Consider the following 19,279-nt stretch of genomic DNA (forward strand, 5'->3'; position numbering starts at 1 on the left):
CTTACACACTGCAAATTAGGACAACCTCTATGGAAAATAGTCAGGAGATTCCTCAAAGAAATAAATGTAGACGTACCATTCGATCCAGCAATCCCACTAATGGGTATTTATCCAAAGGAAAACAAGTCATTTTATCAACCTGAACTTGAATCTTTATTGCAACACAATTCACAACTGCAAAGATGTGCAATCAACCTAAGTACCTATCAATTCATGAATAGATTAAGAAAATGTGGTATATATATATATATATATATATATATATATATATATATACATACCATGGAGTACTACTCAGCCATAAAAAGGAATGAAATACTGTCTTTTACAGTAAGTTGGATGGAATTGGAGACCATTTTCCTAAATGAAGAATCTCAGGTAGGGAAAAACAAATACCATATGTGCTCTCTAATAATTGGGAGCTAATTGATGGGTACACACAGGCACAAAGAGATGTAAAAGTCATAGAAAATGAAGAAGGGAGGGGAGAAGAAGAAAGGTAAAAACCTACCAATTGGGGCCGGCTGAGGTGGCTCACGCCTGTAATCCTAGCACTCTAGCAGGCCAAGGTAGGAGGATCACTTGAACTCAGGAGTTCAAGAGCAGTCTGAGCAAAAGATAGACCCCCATCTCTACTAAAAATAGAAAAATTAGCTGAGCAACATGGCACATGCCTCTAGTCCCAGCTACTCGGGAGGCTGAGGCAGGAGGAGCACTTGAGGCCAGGAATTTGAGGTTGCAGTAAACTATGATGATGCCACTGCACCCTAGCTGGGGTGACAGAGCAAGACTCTGTCTCAAAAATAAAGAAAGAAATAAAGGACCTACCTAATGGGTACAATGAATACTATTCAGGTAATAGGCACATTAAAAGCTGTGACTTAAGCATTATAAAAGGTATCCATGTAACAAAAACATTTGTACCCCTTCAGTATTTTGAAATTATAAAAAAGAAAAAGAAAATTTAAAAATATCATTGTACTCTCTCATATTCACAATTTATGTAATAAACTGATTTCAAATTAAATGTGGCAAAAATAAGAGACAACACATGCATATAACACACATTTTCTTTACTAACCAATGAAACATAAAATAAGAAAATATATCTCATAAATGAATAGCTTATTCCATTAGGAAATACCTCACTCTACAATCTCTTTGAACTGATTTTCCATCAATTTCATCACATTTTGTTTCTTCACTTCTGGTTGGGTGAAAAGTCCCATAATAAACAATAAGAAAAATAATTCCAAGGAGAAGAGTAAGAACTATAGTGATACTGATAGGTATAAAATAGTCTGGACTAAAAATAGACAGGGGGAAAACCCAGAACACAATCAATATCCCCAACGTGGAAAGTACCCTTACAATGTAATAATAAGACATTGGACGTTTGGTATTCTGTCCCTTAATATTGAAAAATGTGAAGATAAGAATGAATCCAACAACAACCCGGTATAAGAATTCCATACTTATAGAAGTACAAAACTGAGTTTTCTTTTTAAATGCCCATGTTATACCTAAAAACCAAAGTAATAACAACAGAAACAAAGCGATCTTAACATTTAAGAATAGTAGAAGTACAACACTCAGCATCCAAGATATTAATGTAAACAGCTTGTAAAAGAGATATATGAATTTGGGACCAGATTCATTAAGGAGATTTTTATCAGGCAAAGATTTTCGTAAAGCTATTTGATACTCAACAGTTGAACAAGAAATAGCACAGCAAGAGACCGCAATCGCAGAATCTACAAAACAAAAAATAAAAAAGATATTGTTATAGGAACAATAATAGCAATATTAAATCATTATATACCATACATGCTTTATCCATATACATACACACACACACACAAACACATGTCAGGTACTTTATTCATCTCATTTAATCATTTGAGGTAGACATTAATATTCCCATATGCTACATATGAGGGAACTGAGGCTTGGAGAGATAATATAACTTAACCTAAGACACATAACTAGCAAGTTACAGAACTGATATTTGAAGCTAAAACTGTCTGGTTCCAAAGTTGGTCTACTTATCCACTGTATTAGACTGCTTTATAAATGATTCTCAATAAATTCACTGGACAAATTTTACTGAGCAGCTGATATACTGGAAACTACATACTTTGGGAGTTAAGAGACTAATGGTTATAATTCTAGCTTGTCTATACTTTTTGGCTATAACCGTCGGCATACACCTAATTCACTAAGAGACAACTTTAAAGAGGGAAGAAGGAGTGAAGGTGAGGGAGTTAAAAAAAGAGAGGGGTGGGGCATTAAACAGAAAATTTAACTTAAGTATGAGGTATTAACAAGCTCAATTTCCCATATCCTAAAGACAATGAATCAAATTAATTCATTGTCTTTTAGAACATTTGTATGTTCTAAAATGTACACATTTCTATAGGTTTGACATCTTTACCTCATTTTTCTCCAACAAATAACAGAAAAGCAAGTTCATTACTACATTGGAAAGGCAAGTCATTACTGGCCCCACTGCCAAAGCTGGGTACTTTTATAAAAATGGTATCAAAGACTAGAGAATTAGAAAGATAGTTTAGAACAGAAACAGAGTACTAGTCATTTCCTTTAAACTTCATTGGAGAGCTATATCATATGACATAAAGGCAGACTTATGATAATCTACTCATGAAGATGATGAGGATAGAACCTTATAAATGCCTTTATGCACTCTCTTGGTTTTAGCATATACCACTCTGAACCTCACTAGTCAGACTTCTTTTCTTTAATTCAAAAATATTTGAATTAAATCATGATTTTCCCCTAAATCGCCCTATGATGTCTTTTTTATAAATTGGTTTTAATTCCTACCAAATTAACACATACATTGCTTTTAAAAATCAAAGAGTTTTATAAAGCTTATAAGAAAAACAACAGTACCTTGCTCTACCCCTCATACCCACTGTATGAGCTATCGGCTGTAACCCCCAGAAGAAATCAACTCTTCTTTTTTTCTGACATATATCATCATATCTCTAAATAAAACATATATTGTACTTAATTTACCTGTTTTAGGCACTGTTTATTGATTTCCTATTTGGAAAGAAGAAAAATTAACACCTACACACTCTCCTTCCATTTTCCTCTCCCTCCATCTGCCCAGAAGAGTAACATCACAATTTTTGGTGAAATTAATATTTGAGGTTTAACTTATTATAACCATGTAAGTATAGCTTTTTTTATTGCTTACTTTTTAAACTTTCTTTCTTCCTTCTTTCCTCCCTCTCCTCTCCATCCTTTCTTCCTACCTCCTCCCTCCTTCCCTCCTTCTTTCCTTTCTGAGACAGAGTCTTGCTCTGTCACTCCAGCTAAAGTGCAGTGGCGTCATCATAGCTCACTGCAAGCTCACTCCTAGGCTCAAGCGATCCTCCTGCCTCAGCCTCCCAAGTAGCTGGGACTATAGGCACAGGCCACCATGCCCAGCTAATGATTTTTATTTTTGAAGAGATGGGATCTCACTCTTGCTCAGGCTGGTCTCGAACTCCTGAGCTCAAGTGATCCTCCAGCCTTGGTTTCCCTGAGTATTAGAATTACAGATATGAATCCCATCCCCAACCCATATTTCCTTTCTTTTAAAACTTTTCATTTTTCCTGGAGTTAACAATTGCCCTATATCCTTACTTGCTTAGTTTTTCATAACCCTATTGTTATTTGTTAGCAAAATATTCAAACTTATTAATAAAACTCTTCTATATACATCTATTAGGGCTTTTTTTTTTAATTTTTAGAATACCATCCCCCTGCTCTAAGCTGGTTACTCTCAAGATTTGCTTTCTGTCTTCCCAGAACTTCCCTTCACCTCACTTCTATGTTGATTTCCTGTTTCCTGATCCTCCTATCTTCTTTCTTGCTTCATTCTCATGTTTTAATTAAGCATTCTCCAGGCCTTCCTTGCTGAAAAGCTAAATTTTTAGAGACCATGTATGTCTCAAAATGTCTTTATTCTACCCTCATCCTTGATACACAGTTTTGTTAGAAATAGAATTCAAGGCCGGGCACGGTGGCTCACGCCTGTAATCCTAGCACTCTGGGAGGCTGAGGTGGACAGACTGCTCGAGGTCAGGAGTTCGAAACCAGCCTGAGCGAGACCCCATCTCTACCAAAAATAGAAATAAATTAATTGACCAACTAAAAATATATATACAAAAAATTAGCCAGGCATGGTGGTGCATGCCTGTAGTCCCAGCTATTTGGGAGGCTAAGGCAGTAGGATCACTGAGCCCAGGAGACTCAGGTTGCTGTGAGCCAGGCTGATGCCACGGCACTCACTCTAGCCTGGGCAAGAAAGTGAGGCTCTGTCTCAAAAAAAAAAAAAAAAAAGAAAAAGAAAAAGAAATATAATTCAAAGTTTAAAAATGTTTTCCATTGAAACTTTGAAGTCATTGCTCTATTATGCTCCAATTTCAACAGTTATGGTTAAGAATTTCAATGCTATCCAGTTTCTCTATATTTAGTAACTGTTTTTGATTTTTTTTTTCTCTCAAATCTTCTAGAATCTTATCTTTCTTTGCTTTTCAGAAACGATATAATAATGTGCTTGATGCGAACCATTTTTATTCACTTTTTCAATCTAATAACCCACATCTTTTAGTTATATGCCCTATTTTTATTCTTTGGTGATTTCCCTAGAATTCACAACATGCATATTAAAGATATCATAGTTTAAAGTTATCCAATATTGCTATGTCAAAGGTGGATTTATCATGAAGATAGTGTAACTTAAATTTTGGGTACCCTCATTAGCCCAGTCTTTTTCCAAGCCTGGGAAAGCCCTAGCAATCTGTTCATCTTGTTATATATTTTTATAAAATTTGCAAAAATAAGACAATTTAATTGTAGTTGATTAAGTTCCCTATCTCTTTCTACTCCTACTTACCCTCTCTTACATTTTCCCTCAGTGATTTGAAGTGGGTATGGACATTTTTGGGATCTGGCTAAGGGAAATTGAGTTGAGAATACATTTACTAATAGTTTTAAGTGCAGGGGGACACATTTACAAGATTTGCTTGAATAATGAAGATTAGTAAGTGGCAGGCAGTTTGCTCAGGCAGTTTGCCTGATATCAACATTTCACTGTGTTGTCTTTTATATGATTATGCCATCAACAGGCCTTTGATTCCTAACATAAGGGCACAATGGTCTATTCTCATGCAGTTGACATTATCAGTTTGACATTACTGCCCATTTCCCATTTACTTACTTGCTTCTAATGTATTATTTTATGATCATATTGCTCCCCTAATTTGTACAGTACACTCTACTCAAACCAAATTCCTTGCCTTTCTTAAATTACGCCTTTGCTGATGAATCTCCCTTCATCTGAAATCACCTTGCCCAATCACATTATATAGATTCTTGTTAATTTCTAGTTCTGATTTGACACTAAATACTGATTCAGTGAAGAAAACATACAACTCCCAATATTCACTAAATAATACATTGACACTAGTAATGTCAACTCATACAGTATTTAAAATTAGTCATTTCATCTAAAAAAATTTGTTTTAAAAAATATCCCGAAATCCTATAGCACATTATTAAAGAAATTGGTAGAGGTATTCCAAAATTTGACATCCAAAAAACACCCACGATATTACTGATATGTTATGAAGTTAAAAAAAAAACTTTTTAAAAGTTTTTTATTACCAAAAGTAATAAAAAGCAAATTTCAATCAACTATGCTAGAGAAAAGACTGAATTATTTTTATATTCTCTCTATGAAAATTATATTATAAAATCATTATCAAATCTACAGCCAATCAGAGTATAACTCATAAAATTTAGAGAAAACAGCATTAAAGTAATAAAAATATATTACTTTCCTTCCTTTTGTGAAATCTGTGGTAGGTGTCAGCTTTCTTACATCTATAATTTGCTATAATTTTTTTCTTATTTTAAATAAGTATTTACTTTCATACCTTTATGGACTGAATTGTGTATCCCCAAAATTCATACTTTAAAGCCCTAACCCCTAATGTGATTGTATGTATTTGGAGATAGGGCCCATAAAGAGGTAATCAAGGTTATATGAAGTCATAATGGTGAGACCCTAATCCAATAGAACCAGTGTCCTTATAAGAAGAAGAAGAAATACTAGTGATCTTTCTCTCTCCCTTTCCCTTCCAGACTTTCCCCTCTCCCCCAGTGTGTGCAGAGGAAAGGCCATGTGAGTATTCAGTAAGAAAGCAGCTATCTGCAATCCAAGGAGAGAGGCCTCATCAGAAATCAACCCTGCTGGCACCTTATCTTGGACTTCCAGTCTCCAGAACTTTGAGAAATGTTTTTGTTTTATACCTCAAAAAGCCCAGATCCACCTTTGCTTTACCTTTTGCCTGGACTATAGAAGGAATTTAAAAGACTTTAACTCCATTTATCCTCCATCTGACTTACATGTTATTATTGTCCTATATTTTCATTTTATCTTTTTTTAATCACATAGCATTATTGTTGTTTTATACAGTCCATATTCATTTAGAATTATCCATATATTTGCTATTCTCTTTGCTCTTTATATCTTCTTGTACCTCAGAACACTTCTGCTCTGTCTGAAGTACATTCTTTGGAATTTTCTTCAGTGGTGATATACTATGCCATGAATTTCTTTCTATTTAGTATGTTTTTGAGATAATGGGTTTCTTGAATCTGTGTCTCTTATCAGCTCTGAAATTTTTTCATTGATTAACTTTTCAAATATTGCCTCTACTCCATTCTTTCTTTTCACTCCTTTGGGGACTCTGCTCAGTTGTATATTAGACCTTCTCACTCTATCCTCCATGTCTATTAATATTGCTTTCATATTTTCTATCTCTTTGTCTCTTTAAACTATAATATAGATAATTTCTTCTGATCTAGCACTAACTCACTCATTGCTTGTTTAGTTGTCTGTAATCTGCTGAGTTTTTTATTTCAATTCTTGAATTTTTTAATTCCCGTAAGTTCTACTTACTTATTTTTCAAAGTTTAACTCAATTTTTAATAGTGTCCTGCTCCATATTTTCAAGTTCCTCATTTACTTCTTTAAACATGATAGGATGCTTGTCTTATACTTTGCATCTGGGAACTTCTAAAATCGCAGTGAGTTTTTTCCTATTTCTGCTGGTTCTTACTCATGATATCTTCTTTCTTTTGGTGCTATAACTACTGTCAACATTCATTTTCCTTGGAAAACTATTTATGAAAATTATTTGAGGCCTAAGAGAAGGTGGATGCTTCCAGTGAGGATCTTGTTTCTGCCAGACACCTAGCGGCACTATCAGTCTATGACCATGTTAAACTATATTCACAGCTTGGCTTTTGTTTTTTGAACTAGCCAATAAATATGAATTTTTGTTGCAAATGTTACAACTTCTCAGGGACGTTTTTTCCCTATTCTACTCAGCATCAAGGCAATATTACTTGTAGTCTCTTGGAAGTGGAGAGTCAGGTAACTTCACTCTAATTCTGAGAAGGGGGCCTTTTACAGTCCAGTTTTACAGATTAAGATTTACTAGCAGAGAGATATACTTCCTTGTGAGGACCCTGAGTTTTGTCTTCTGTCTTTCACACCCAGGGAAGTCATCAAAATGGAATCTCTTGTTTACAAGGTTCAGCAAAAAACCCTCAGCATATACATGCTTCAGAGTCCTACTTAACCATGCTGATATTCCCACTTTCATGCATATTTTGGCCTATTGTATCAGATATTTTATCTGATATTTGAGGAAGACTTTTAAAAATATTTTATCCAATATTGTTAGATTATTTTCAGTGAGATGGTTGACTTAAATAATTTAGCCTCTCACTAGAAGAGTGAGGGGCTAAATTATTTTCTGTTTCTAATAGCATTCTATTTTTTCTAATAGCATTCTATCTTCTAAACTTATTGATATTTTTAATCTGCTATTCTATTCTGCAATCCCTTTATCCTTATATGTTTATAATGTTTTTACTCTTATTCTTTTTAGTGAGATTTCAGAAGGAGCAAAAATAAAAGAATATGTGCAGTCTGCTGAAGTACTTCTACATATAACCTGATTTTTTACATAGTTACTGCAGAAAATGTGGAAATCCAGAAATGTATGAAGAAGATGAAAAAATCATTCATGATCTCACTACCCAGAAGCAGCCACACTTAAAATTTTGGCATGTTTTCTTCCAGACATTTTTCTATATAATAATTTATTTGTATCCTTAAAAGTGTGCTGATAGGAAATTTTATAAACTGCTTTTGGGGCTGGGCACGGTAGCTCATGCCTATAATCCTAGCACTTTGGGAAGCCGAGGTGGGTGGATCGTTTGAGCTCAGGAATTCGAGACCAGCCTGAGCAAGAGCAAGACCCCATCTCTACTAAAAATAGAGAGAAATTATTTGGACAGCTAAAAATATACAGAAAAAAATTAGCTGGGCATGGTGGCATGTGCTGTAGTCCCAGCTACTCAGGAGGCTAAGGCAGGATTGCTTGATTCGAGGAGTTTGAGGTTGCTGTGAGATAGGCAGACACCATGGCACTCTAGCCCGGGCAACAAAGTGAGACTTTGTCTCAAAAAACAAAACAAAACTTCTTTTTGCCTAAATTTAATTTCATAATTACTTCTCTATGTCATTAAAAGTTCTTGGTAAACACTCTTTCTAGTGGTCACATAATGTTCCATACTAACAGACCACAATAACTTAATTACCATTTCTTCAATTGTTAGACAATTGTATTACTTCTCATTTTATGCCAGTTTTAACTAACTTACCTCAATTTGTTACTTCAAGGATGTAACATATAAGTTACAACATATAACATATTATATGTTATAACATATAAGGATGAAGACAGAACCATAACATAAACATAGCTAGCTGTCATTGGATCCCATAGCTAATCCACTTGGAATCATCAGCAAATCTCCCATTATACAGGCTATACACTCTAAATTTTGAACTTCTAACTTCAGCAACTATATGATATAGAACTTTTAAGTCCCAACCCATGAATTCTTTGCATCACAAGGAAAAAGGGGTCTCATACTCTTTTGAGTTCATTTTAGTGCCTTACTAACAATCAAAGTAAAGGCAGAAATATTAGAAGGGACTATGTTCTAGAGATTCAAGGGAAAATGGGAACAGGGAGACTATTTAGGGAGATAAATGAATCTCACAGATTTGTGCCCTTGAGATGAATCCAAGTCTACATGGAGCCCTAGTCATTAATGAAAATTGGGACTATTACTTAGCAGATAAATACTTTTTAAATATCTCAAATTAAACACCTATGAAAAGATTCTTTAAAACAAATATGGAAATAAACTTTCCTTTAAAAACTAACATTTTGCCCTAATGAAGAAATATACTATAAAACAGCAAACATGTGGCCTATTTGCAAAGCTTTCATTAGTTTTGTAGAATTTACACTTTTACTCAGCAATTCCAATTCTGGGAATTTACCCTGTGGATACATTCCACACATGCAAAACGACTTACATAAGATTCTTCATTGAAGCATTTGTTTTCAATGGTAAAATATTCAAAACAACATCAATTAATACAAATAGGTAGCTTGTTAAATAAATTATGGTACATTCATAATTTGCAATACTATGCAGATAATAAAAATGAAGGAACCCCTTCTATAATGACATGGATAGATCTTTCAAGATATACTGTTATGTGCAAAAAGAGAGTTTTTATTTTATATTACTATTTGTATTAAAGAAAAAAGAATATATGCTTCTTAAAATTCTCTAAAAGGATCATAAAATGACGGACAATATTAGTTTCCTTTCTGAGCAGATTAAAGAAGGAATGAGAAGAGGAAGGAAGACAAATATCTTTATATACTTTTCAATACTTGAATTATGTTACCGTACTTCATTTTCAAAAGAATAAATAATTTTAGAAGAAAAAGGATTTAAAAATTCTAAAACCTGAAGAAGAGATATATGGTTGACATAAGATCTCTGTAGCTTTCTTCTAACACAAGGTGTTAAGAAAAACTTACACTGACTTAAATTTGCTTGACCATGCTCCAGAAGTATGTAGAGCTGAAGAATAAGTTGTGGGCCGCCTTCCAGGTAGGTCTCAAATAGCCTGAGCATGCTCAAATCAGTCATTCTATCTATAACTTCTTTATGTTGATCAATTTCTTCTTCCATGAAGTTATTAGTTTTGCTGTTGTATTTGAAAGCTATACCATAACCCTTTTTCAAAGCAAACCAATACCTGTAAAGTAAACATGAACATTTGTCTTCACAGTCTTATGTTATTTATAACATTACATTAATATACACAATTTTGAACAAAAAGCAACAACATGTGTTTAAGTACAGAATTTTTCCACTAACTTCCTTTACTACAGATTTTTTGTGAATATCTCATAGTGACTTTATTGAGATTCAGACCCCATAAAGTTTTATTTTATTTTATTTTATTTTATTTTATTTTATTTTATTTTATTTTTTGAGACAAGAGTCTCGCTTTGTTGCCCAGGCTAGAGTGAGTGCTGTGGCATCAGCCTAGCTCACAGCAACCTCAAACTCCTGGGCTCAAGCAATCCTGCTGCCTCAGCCTCCCGAGTAACTGGGACTACAGGCATGCGCCACCATGCCCGGCTAATTTTTTCTATATATATTAGTTGGCTACTTAATTTCTTTCTATTTATAGTAGAGACGGGGTCTCGCTCTTGCTCAGGCTGGTTTCGAACTCCTGACCTCAAGCAATCCCCCCGCCTTGGCCTCCCAGAGTGCTAGGATTACAGGCGTGAGCCACCGCGCCCGGCCACCATAAAGTTTTATTATATGTTTGATATGCCAATTGTATGCTAGGCCTATTAAGCATACATGAATGATCTCATGACATCTTTATAATAATTATATGAGATGACTAAGTATTATTCCTATTTCACAGATAGAAAAACTAAGGCTGAGAAAAGTAGAATGTTTGCTGAAAGTTACAAAGTGTAAGGGGCAAACCTAGGATCCAAACCCAGACCTTAGAATTCCTAGTCTTAACCACTACTTTCTGAAAGACAAACTGCAATTTTTAGTTCATGTAATTTATCTAAACTGCAACACAGATACATTCTCTATGATGATGTCAAGGTTGAAGATGAGATTGAATTTTCTTTCAATTTAATCTAGCAAACAATTACTCAATACCTACGAAGTGCTAGGCTCTTTGACTACTACCATCCCAGAAAATATATAAAACTTAGACGTCTCTTAAAACAACATCCTTGCTCAGGCTCTTCTTTTCAAAGAATTTTAAAATGAACATGAGTTATCATCATATAGGTAAAATAACAAAAAACTGAGACATTTATTTAGAAGAAATCTGAGGCTAGCAGTAAGGCAATCAGGATTCTACCAAAGAGCTTATCAAACTCTTTACACCTCAGTTTCCTCATATATAAAATAAAGGCAGTTATGTCCTGTTTCAATCTGCTCCTTCTGTCAATGTTTCCCATTTCAGTAAATGGTGCTAACATTCACCACGTTGCTCAGACCAAAAACATGGAAGTAATTCCCAACTTCTCTTTTTCTCAAGCCCTATAAAAATTCCTCAGTAAGTTCTCTTGCCTCTAGGTTCTAACTTCAAATATATCCAGAATCTAAACACTTCTTACCACTTCCACTGCTACCATCGTAGTTTAAACAGCCAACTCTTTGGCCTGGATTATTTCAACAGCCTCATAATTGGTCTCTCTTATTCTATTCTTGCTCCCCATGTAATGTATTCTAAACACAGCATTCAGATTGAACCTTTTAAACAAAATTCAAAATGTTCCTATTTCCACCCAACCCAAAGTCCTTACCACATGTTACGAGGCCCTCCATGATCTACCTCCCACACATACTACCATCACTACTTTTCCATGTTGTTTCTCCCATACTTCCAGTGTGGCCTCCTTGCTGTTTTTCCCAACTTAAAGACCTTGTCTTTGCTACTCTGCCTAGAACTCACCTAACTCCAGATATTTTAAAAGTTTGCTCCTTAACTTTCTGGTATATGTACTAAAATCTTACTTCCTCATAGAAGACTTCCAGACCACACCATCTAAAGTGGTACTTTCCATCATATTTTGTCCCTTTACCCTATGTTATTTTTCTTCATAGTACTTGTTGCCACCTGGCACATTATTTATTTTGGTTTATTATTTTTACCTTCTCACAAGAATGTAATATACATGAAAGGAGGGACTTTGTTTTGTTCATTGCTATATCCTGAACAACTAGAACAGTACCTGGTACATGATAGGTACTCAAAAAATATTTACTAAATAAATAAATGAAAGCTCATGACAGTTTTTCCATAAAGATAAACAGATAGCAGATATGAAAGGACTCTGGAAAGTTGAAAGTACAACATAAATATAAGATATTCTCATTGTAAATAAGATACATTAATATATACATATATAGATATGCAAAGATTCTCCATCTGACAAATAGGAACATATTAGGAAAAAATAGGAACAAATAGGTAAAAATATCATTTTTACCAGAACAGTTCTGGAATAACATGATCCACTGTATTCAACATGGGATAGATGCCAGGGTAGGGAAGAATGTCAACAAAAATGATGTAGGCATGATCTTCACTCTCCATGACCTTACAATCTAACAGAAGGATCAAGCCTATAAACTAACAACTGTAATACAAGGCAGAAAAAAAAAAAAAAACACTCATTAGACAAGCAAACACTATGCTGTGAAAGTACAGAAGAAAAAAATGATAAATACTGCTTAGGATTTATAGAAGAGATTTATAAGGAAAGTTGTATTTGAGTCTTTTCTGAGTATCTGGCACAATAGGGAGTATATGGTTCCTGTTTTTGAAGTGGTTTTTAAACCAAAAGGGTAGAAATGAAAAATTTACAAATATTAATAGGTACCTACCCAGGGCATAATTAGTACAGGCAGCATAGACTAGGAGAGGTAGCAGAGTACATGGTTAAGAATACAGACTCAGCTCGGCGTGGTAGCTCACACCCATAATCCTAACACTTTGGGAGGCTGAGGCAGGAGGATCACTTGAGGTCAGGCGTTCAAGACCAACCTAAGCAAGAGGGAGACCCTGTCTCTACAAAAAATAGAAAAAATTAGCTGGGCATGGTGGCCTGTGCTTATAGTCCCAGCTACTCAGAAGGCTGAGGCAGGAGGTTCACTTGAGCCCAGGAGTGTGAGGGTTGCAGTGAGCTGTGATGATGCCACTGTGCCCTATCCTAAACAACAGAGCAAGATCCTGTCTCCCGAAAAAAGAAAAAAAAAAAAAAAAACACAGACTCTAATAATGCCAGTCTGACTGGGTTCAAATCCTGGCTCCCCAACTTCCTAGTTTAATCTAAGCTTCAGTTTCCTCATCTGGAAAATAAGGCTAATGATCATACCTACCTCACTGGGTTGGTGTGAGAATTAAATGAGTTAATACATATCAAATGCTTAGACCAATACCTGGCACATGTTAAGTGCTATGTACGTTTCTGTTAAAAACAAAACTTACAGCGCTGTTTACAAATGTGTACATTCACATTTCCGGTGACATCAGCGAGGAATATTTTCCAATTCTGTAGCAATTAATGGCAAATCTATACAAAGTTCTGCTTATCTGAAGGAAATTTCATGGAAAAAGGGAGTATGGATATAATTTTTTAATCAATAGGGCAATGTTTCAGTTTTATGGGACAAATGATGAATAGGCCAAGAAAAAGAAAAAAGAGCTTTCTTCTTAGTATATTTTATCCCCACATATTCTTTTATTTGAAATGAAAAGGCACCAGCATCCAATAATGATGAATAACCTTATATCTGCCTAACGTTCCTACTGATGACAATGATAAATTCTGGACAAAATATGAAAGAAAAAATGTCACAGAAGAGCAAGAAAAGTAGAATCACTGAACATGAAATTGGTACAATAGATTTAATATTTGTGTTCCCCCAAATATTCATATGTTGAACTTAATATCCAACGTGATGGTATTTAGAAGAGGTGACTTCGGGAGATGATTAGATGAAAGGGATTAGTACACTTATAAAAGAGACCCTACAGAACTAACTGCCCTGACCTTCCACCATGTGAGGACACACAGCTAGAAATCACCATCTATGAACCAGAAATTGGGTCCTCACCAGACACCAAATCTGCCAGCACCTTGATCTTGGAGTTCCCAGCCACCAGAACTGAAAAATACATTTCTGTTGCTTAATAGCTATCTCATTTATGGTATTTTGTTTACTTATTTTTTTTTTTGAGACAAGGTTTCACTCTATCACCCAGGCTCTATCACTCAAACTTCTGAGCTCAAGCTATCCTCCCACCTCAGCTTCCCAAGTACATAGAACTACAGTCATGTGCCACCATGTCCAGCTTATTTTTTTATTTTTTTGTACAGGGGGTCTCACTATGTTGCACAGCCTGGTCTTGAACTCCTGGCCTCAAATGATCCTCCTGCCTCGGCCTCCCAAAGCACTGGGATTGCAGGTGTGCACCACTGCACCTAACCTGTATGGTATTTTGTTATGGCAGCCTCACTAGACTAAGACAACAGGTCAAGAGAAATAATCTAAACTAAAGCACAGAGCAAAAACAATTTGGGGAAAAAAATGAACAGAACCCTCAATAACATATGTATAATTGAAGTCTCAGAAGAAAACAGAGAGAGAACGGGGTAGGAAAAAAATACTTGAAAAAATATTGGCCAAAAACATTTTCCACACTTGATGAAAACTATCAATATACCTATCCAAAAAGTTCAATGAGGGAGTAAGATGGTCAAATAGAAACCTCCAGCAATCATCCCTCTGCATGAACACCGAATTCAACAACTCTCCATGAAAGCAAGCACCTTCAGAAAAACCAAATATCAGATGAGCAATCAATCATACTACACGATTTTAACATTATATCAAGGAAACAGGCACTTAAGAGGGCAGAAAAGACAGTCTTGCATTGCCTACACAACCCCTCTCCCATCCCCCTGAAGTGTAGGGAATCTGTGTCCCCTAGGGGGAGGAAGACTAAAGGGATTGTTGGGCTTTGAATTGAAACTCAGGGCCACCCTGGCACAGGAGAACACAGCACAGGGCAGAATTCTGCCAGTGCCCACAAAGGGAGCATGTTGATCAGCCTGGCCAAAGGGAAATCCTCATCTCAAATCCTGAGGTCTCACTAGCCCCACCACCAGCAGAAAAAGAGCTGCTCGTGGCCAGGATTAAATTCATAAGACAGTTAGGCCATGAGGGCTGCAGTGCTTAGGCAATTCCTATAGCTGTGCTGGCTCAGAACCAGTAGACTTAGGGTACTTATGACCCAATGAGATACCAGTAGCTATAGCCAAGCCAGTGCCTGTGTCACAGCCTCCCCCAGTGACAGGCAGCATGGCTCAGAGAGACTCCTCTTCCACTTGAGGAAAAGAAAGGGAAGAACTCGGAGAACTTTGTTCTGCAATGTGGGTACCAGCTCAGCTACAGTAAAATAAAGTACCAAGCATACTCCTGAGGCCCTTGAGTTCAGGCCTTAGTTCCTGGATGGTATTTCTAGACCCTCCCTGGGCCAGAAGGAAACATGCTGCCTTGAAAAGAAGGACCCAGTCCTAGAAGGATTCACTACCTGATGACTAAAGAGTCTTTGGCCTTTCAATAATCATCAGAGGTAGCCCGCCAGCAGTTAACTTCTGGCTTTAGATAAGACTGGGCTGGTTTCAGGTGTGACCAGGTGCTGGTGGCCATGAGGCATTGCCCATGTCATTTATCCCTCAACTCCACCAGCCCAACACAGAGAGTGAGGGAAGTGAGTGAAAGACTTTGCCTAATAATCCAGGGAATTCTCTTGTATCTTACCCAAGCTCACCAAGGCAGTACCATATGAAGTCTGCAAGAGTCATAGCATTACTGGGCTTGGGGCACCACCAGTACTAATATAGCTGCAGTAACCAGAGACTTAGACCACAACATTCAATTCCATGAGTATCTGGAAAGCCTTATTAAGAAGCATGGAGAGCATGCCCAGAAGATGGCAGATGAGAAACACCGCCAGACAGAGTGTCTCTGCAGAAAAGACAGATTCTAGCAGAAATTAGAAGAAGGAAGCAAGAAGATGAGCCTACATCGAATGAGGGTTGGAAGGAAGAGTACCTAAGACCATGGAAGACTCCACAGGAGGAGGTCACGGAGGAGAACTGAAAGCTGGGACCCCCAGAGCAGCACAGAGACCAGCAGGAACTGTAGGTGGATCGGCTGTTTCCCCTCCCCTGCATCCCGGACTGCTGGTGGGCTCCCCAGCAGGTGAAGAGACCTGCGGACACCAGCCCAGTGACAGCCTCTGCCAGTGAGTGGTAAGCCAGTAGCGGACGTGGCACCAGGCTCCCAACTCCCTCGGGGCACCACCCTGTGCACAGAACCGAGCCGCAAGGCAGACGCCATATTGCCTGCTCCTCCCCTCCCCCGACCCTACCCTCGGCTGCCCAGAGAGACAATATAGCCACCAGCAGGAGGCACCCACAGGGAACGGGACCTTCCCTTTTGGGGCCCTACAGCTGACTAAGGGGAACTCAGACTGTGAGCTCCCTACCCACCAGCCCTCCCAGGTGCTGCTGGCACGGTGATCCCAGGAGAACAGGGCAGACCCTGAGGTTGAGAGACATAGACCCAACGTGGGCTCCCTGTGGGTGAATTGGGATTGGCACTGCTCTCCCTGGTGGGGATATAGTTTGAACTCTGGGACTCAGAGGTCAGACCTGCAGACCACATCCATGCACCGAGGCCTCGCATTGCCTGGGGCACAGAAGGGATATTTGTGAACAGCCCACTGAGATGTGTGTGCCTTCAGGGGCAGATCAGCGTCCTAGAAGGCAACCCTCCCCGCAAAGGGAGGCCGTGAGCCCAGCCCAGGTGACGTTCCTGCGCAGGGAACCTCCCCGCTGGCAGCACAGCCAGAGGAGGCCTGGAGGCGTGTGGTCTGGCCTACTGGCAGACGCCCAGGAGTAGCCGCGGAGTTGTGGACAGTGGAAAGAAGCCAGGCCTGCTCCAGACTAGGAGTCTCAGACAGCCGTACCCACTCTCTGACTGAGCTGGGCCATTCCAGCCCCTCCCTGTTAGCTTTGCCTGGAAGCAGAGAACAGAATTTTGACCCCTGCTAACGACACTGGTGGTGCCTGAGGGCAGGCTTACCCAACCCAGCTCCGCCCAGACTCTCTCCTAGACTAGCCCTCACTGAAGGGGACAAAAGGACACACCTGGAAGTCCCAGGGCCCCACCCACCACCTGAGGCACTAGAGTTCTCTCTACAGGAATAAGACCTGATAACTGGACATAAAAACAACAGCATGGCCTGTTCCTCCAAGCAAGTGCCACCTACTGACAGGGAGGACATCCTGCACACCCTTTTCACAACACCTACTGACTCATTATACAGGGAGTGGTCGAATCTCACCCACAGACACCATTACCCGCTCAGAAACTAATCAAGGCGTGTGAATACCCAAACAAAAACCTAAAGAAAAGAAACAACTGATCGACATGGGAAGAAATCAGCAAAGGACTCAGGAAATATGAAGAACCAAATGGAAAACACACCCCCAAAGAGGAGCCCCAGCCCCCTAGAAACGGACACCAACCAAAATCAGGCAATCAAAATGACAGAAGAGGAATTTCGTATGTGGATCATAAGAACACTCACTGACCTGCAACAACAACTCAATAACCAACACAAAGAAACCACAAAAAGCCTCCAGGAAATGGAACAAAAGTTCACTAAAAAAATAGACACAATGAAGAAAAGTTTAACCGAACTCCTGGAAATGAAGAATCAATTCAGGGAACTACAAAATACAGCGGAAAGTATCAAGAACAGGGTAGATCAAACAGAAGAAAGAATCTGAGAGATTGAAGATAACACCCTCCAATTAAATAAATCAGTCACAGAGATAGAGCAGAGAAACAAGAGAAAAGAGCAAAGCCTACAAGAGATGTGGGATTATGTGAAGAAACCTAATGTGAGGGTCATAGGGTTACCAGAAGGGAAAGAAGACAACACTCAAGGGTTGGACAAGCTATTTGAAGATATAATAGAGGAAAATTTCCCAGGCCTTGCTAAAAATTTCGATATACAAGTTCAAGAAGCTCAGAGGACCCCTAGGAGATTCAATGCAAACAGGAAGACGTTACGACATGCAGTCATCAGACTAACCAAAATATCAACTAAAGAGGCCCTTCTAAGAGCTGTAAGACGAAAGAAGCAAGTGACATACAAGGGAAAGCCAATTCGAATAACACCAGACTTCTCTAATGAGACTTTACAAGCAAGGAGAGACTGGGGCCCCATTCTCACTCTTCTGAAACAAAACAATGCCCACCCTAGAATCTTATTCCCTGAAAAATTAAGCTTCATATATGAAGGAGAAATAAAGACATTCTCAGACAAGCAAAGGCTCAGAGAATTCACCAAGACAACACCGGCCCTACAAGAAGTACTCAAAACAGCGTTATGCACAGAACATCATAATAATAACCCACGAATATAAAAACAACCAAAACCCAAAGATTAAAGGCCAGATATTACAATGGCTCAAGACAGAAATCATAACAACAACATCCAACCCAACAAAATGAACAGTAATCTACCTTACCTATCAGTTCCCACAATAAATGTGAATGGCTTAAACTCTCCACTCAAGAGACATAGGCTGGCTGAATGGATAAGAAAATATAGGCCAAGTATATGCTGTCTTCAGGAAACACATCTAACCTGCAAGGATGCATATAGACTAAAAATAAAAGGGTAGAGATCAGCAAATGGAAGCCAAAAGAAGGCTGGCGTGGCAATTCTAATTTCAGACGATTTAGTTTTTAAAGCAACAAAAGTAGTGAAAGACAAAGAGGGTCATTATATAATGGTGAAAGGCACACTTCAACCAGAAGAGATAACAATTTTAAATATATATACACCCAACTTAGGTGCACCCAGATTCATAAAGCAAACCTTACTGGAGCTAAGCAAATGGAATAATAGCAAATCCATAATCACCAGAGATTTCAATACCCCACTGAAGGCACAAGACAGATCCTCCAAACAGAAAATTAATAAAGAAATAACAGACTTAAACAAAACTTAAACAAAACTCTGGAACAATTGGGTCTGACTGACATTTACAGAACATTCTACCCACTGAATATACGTTCTTCTCATCAGCACACAGGACATTCTCTAAGATTGACTATATCCTAGGACACAAAGTAAACCTCAAGAAAATTAAAAAAATAGAAATCATACCATGTATCTTCT

At 37.8% G+C, this 19,279-nt stretch overlaps 1 protein-coding gene across 1 annotated transcript in view; it reads right to left on the reverse strand.

Annotated features, from left to right (window-relative positions):
• Positions 1 to 1,125: 1,125 nt before the first annotated feature.
• Positions 1,126 to 19,279, reverse strand: part of XKR9 (XK related 9) — a 55,367-nt gene continuing 37,213 nt past the window's right edge. Inside the window, exons 3-4 of the mRNA XM_012770785.3 lie at positions 9,999 to 10,219; positions 1,126 to 1,754 (exon numbers count right to left, since the gene is read on the reverse strand). Coding sequence (XP_012626239.1) covers positions 1,126 to 1,754; positions 9,999 to 10,219 — 850 coding nt within the window. The remainder of the gene's footprint in view (positions 1,755 to 9,998; positions 10,220 to 19,279) is intronic.

Source organism: Microcebus murinus, chromosome 7, assembly GCF_040939455.1.
Source record: "Microcebus murinus isolate Inina chromosome 7, M.murinus_Inina_mat1.0, whole genome shotgun sequence".
NCBI classification, from domain to species: domain Eukaryota; kingdom Metazoa; phylum Chordata; class Mammalia; order Primates; family Cheirogaleidae; genus Microcebus; species Microcebus murinus.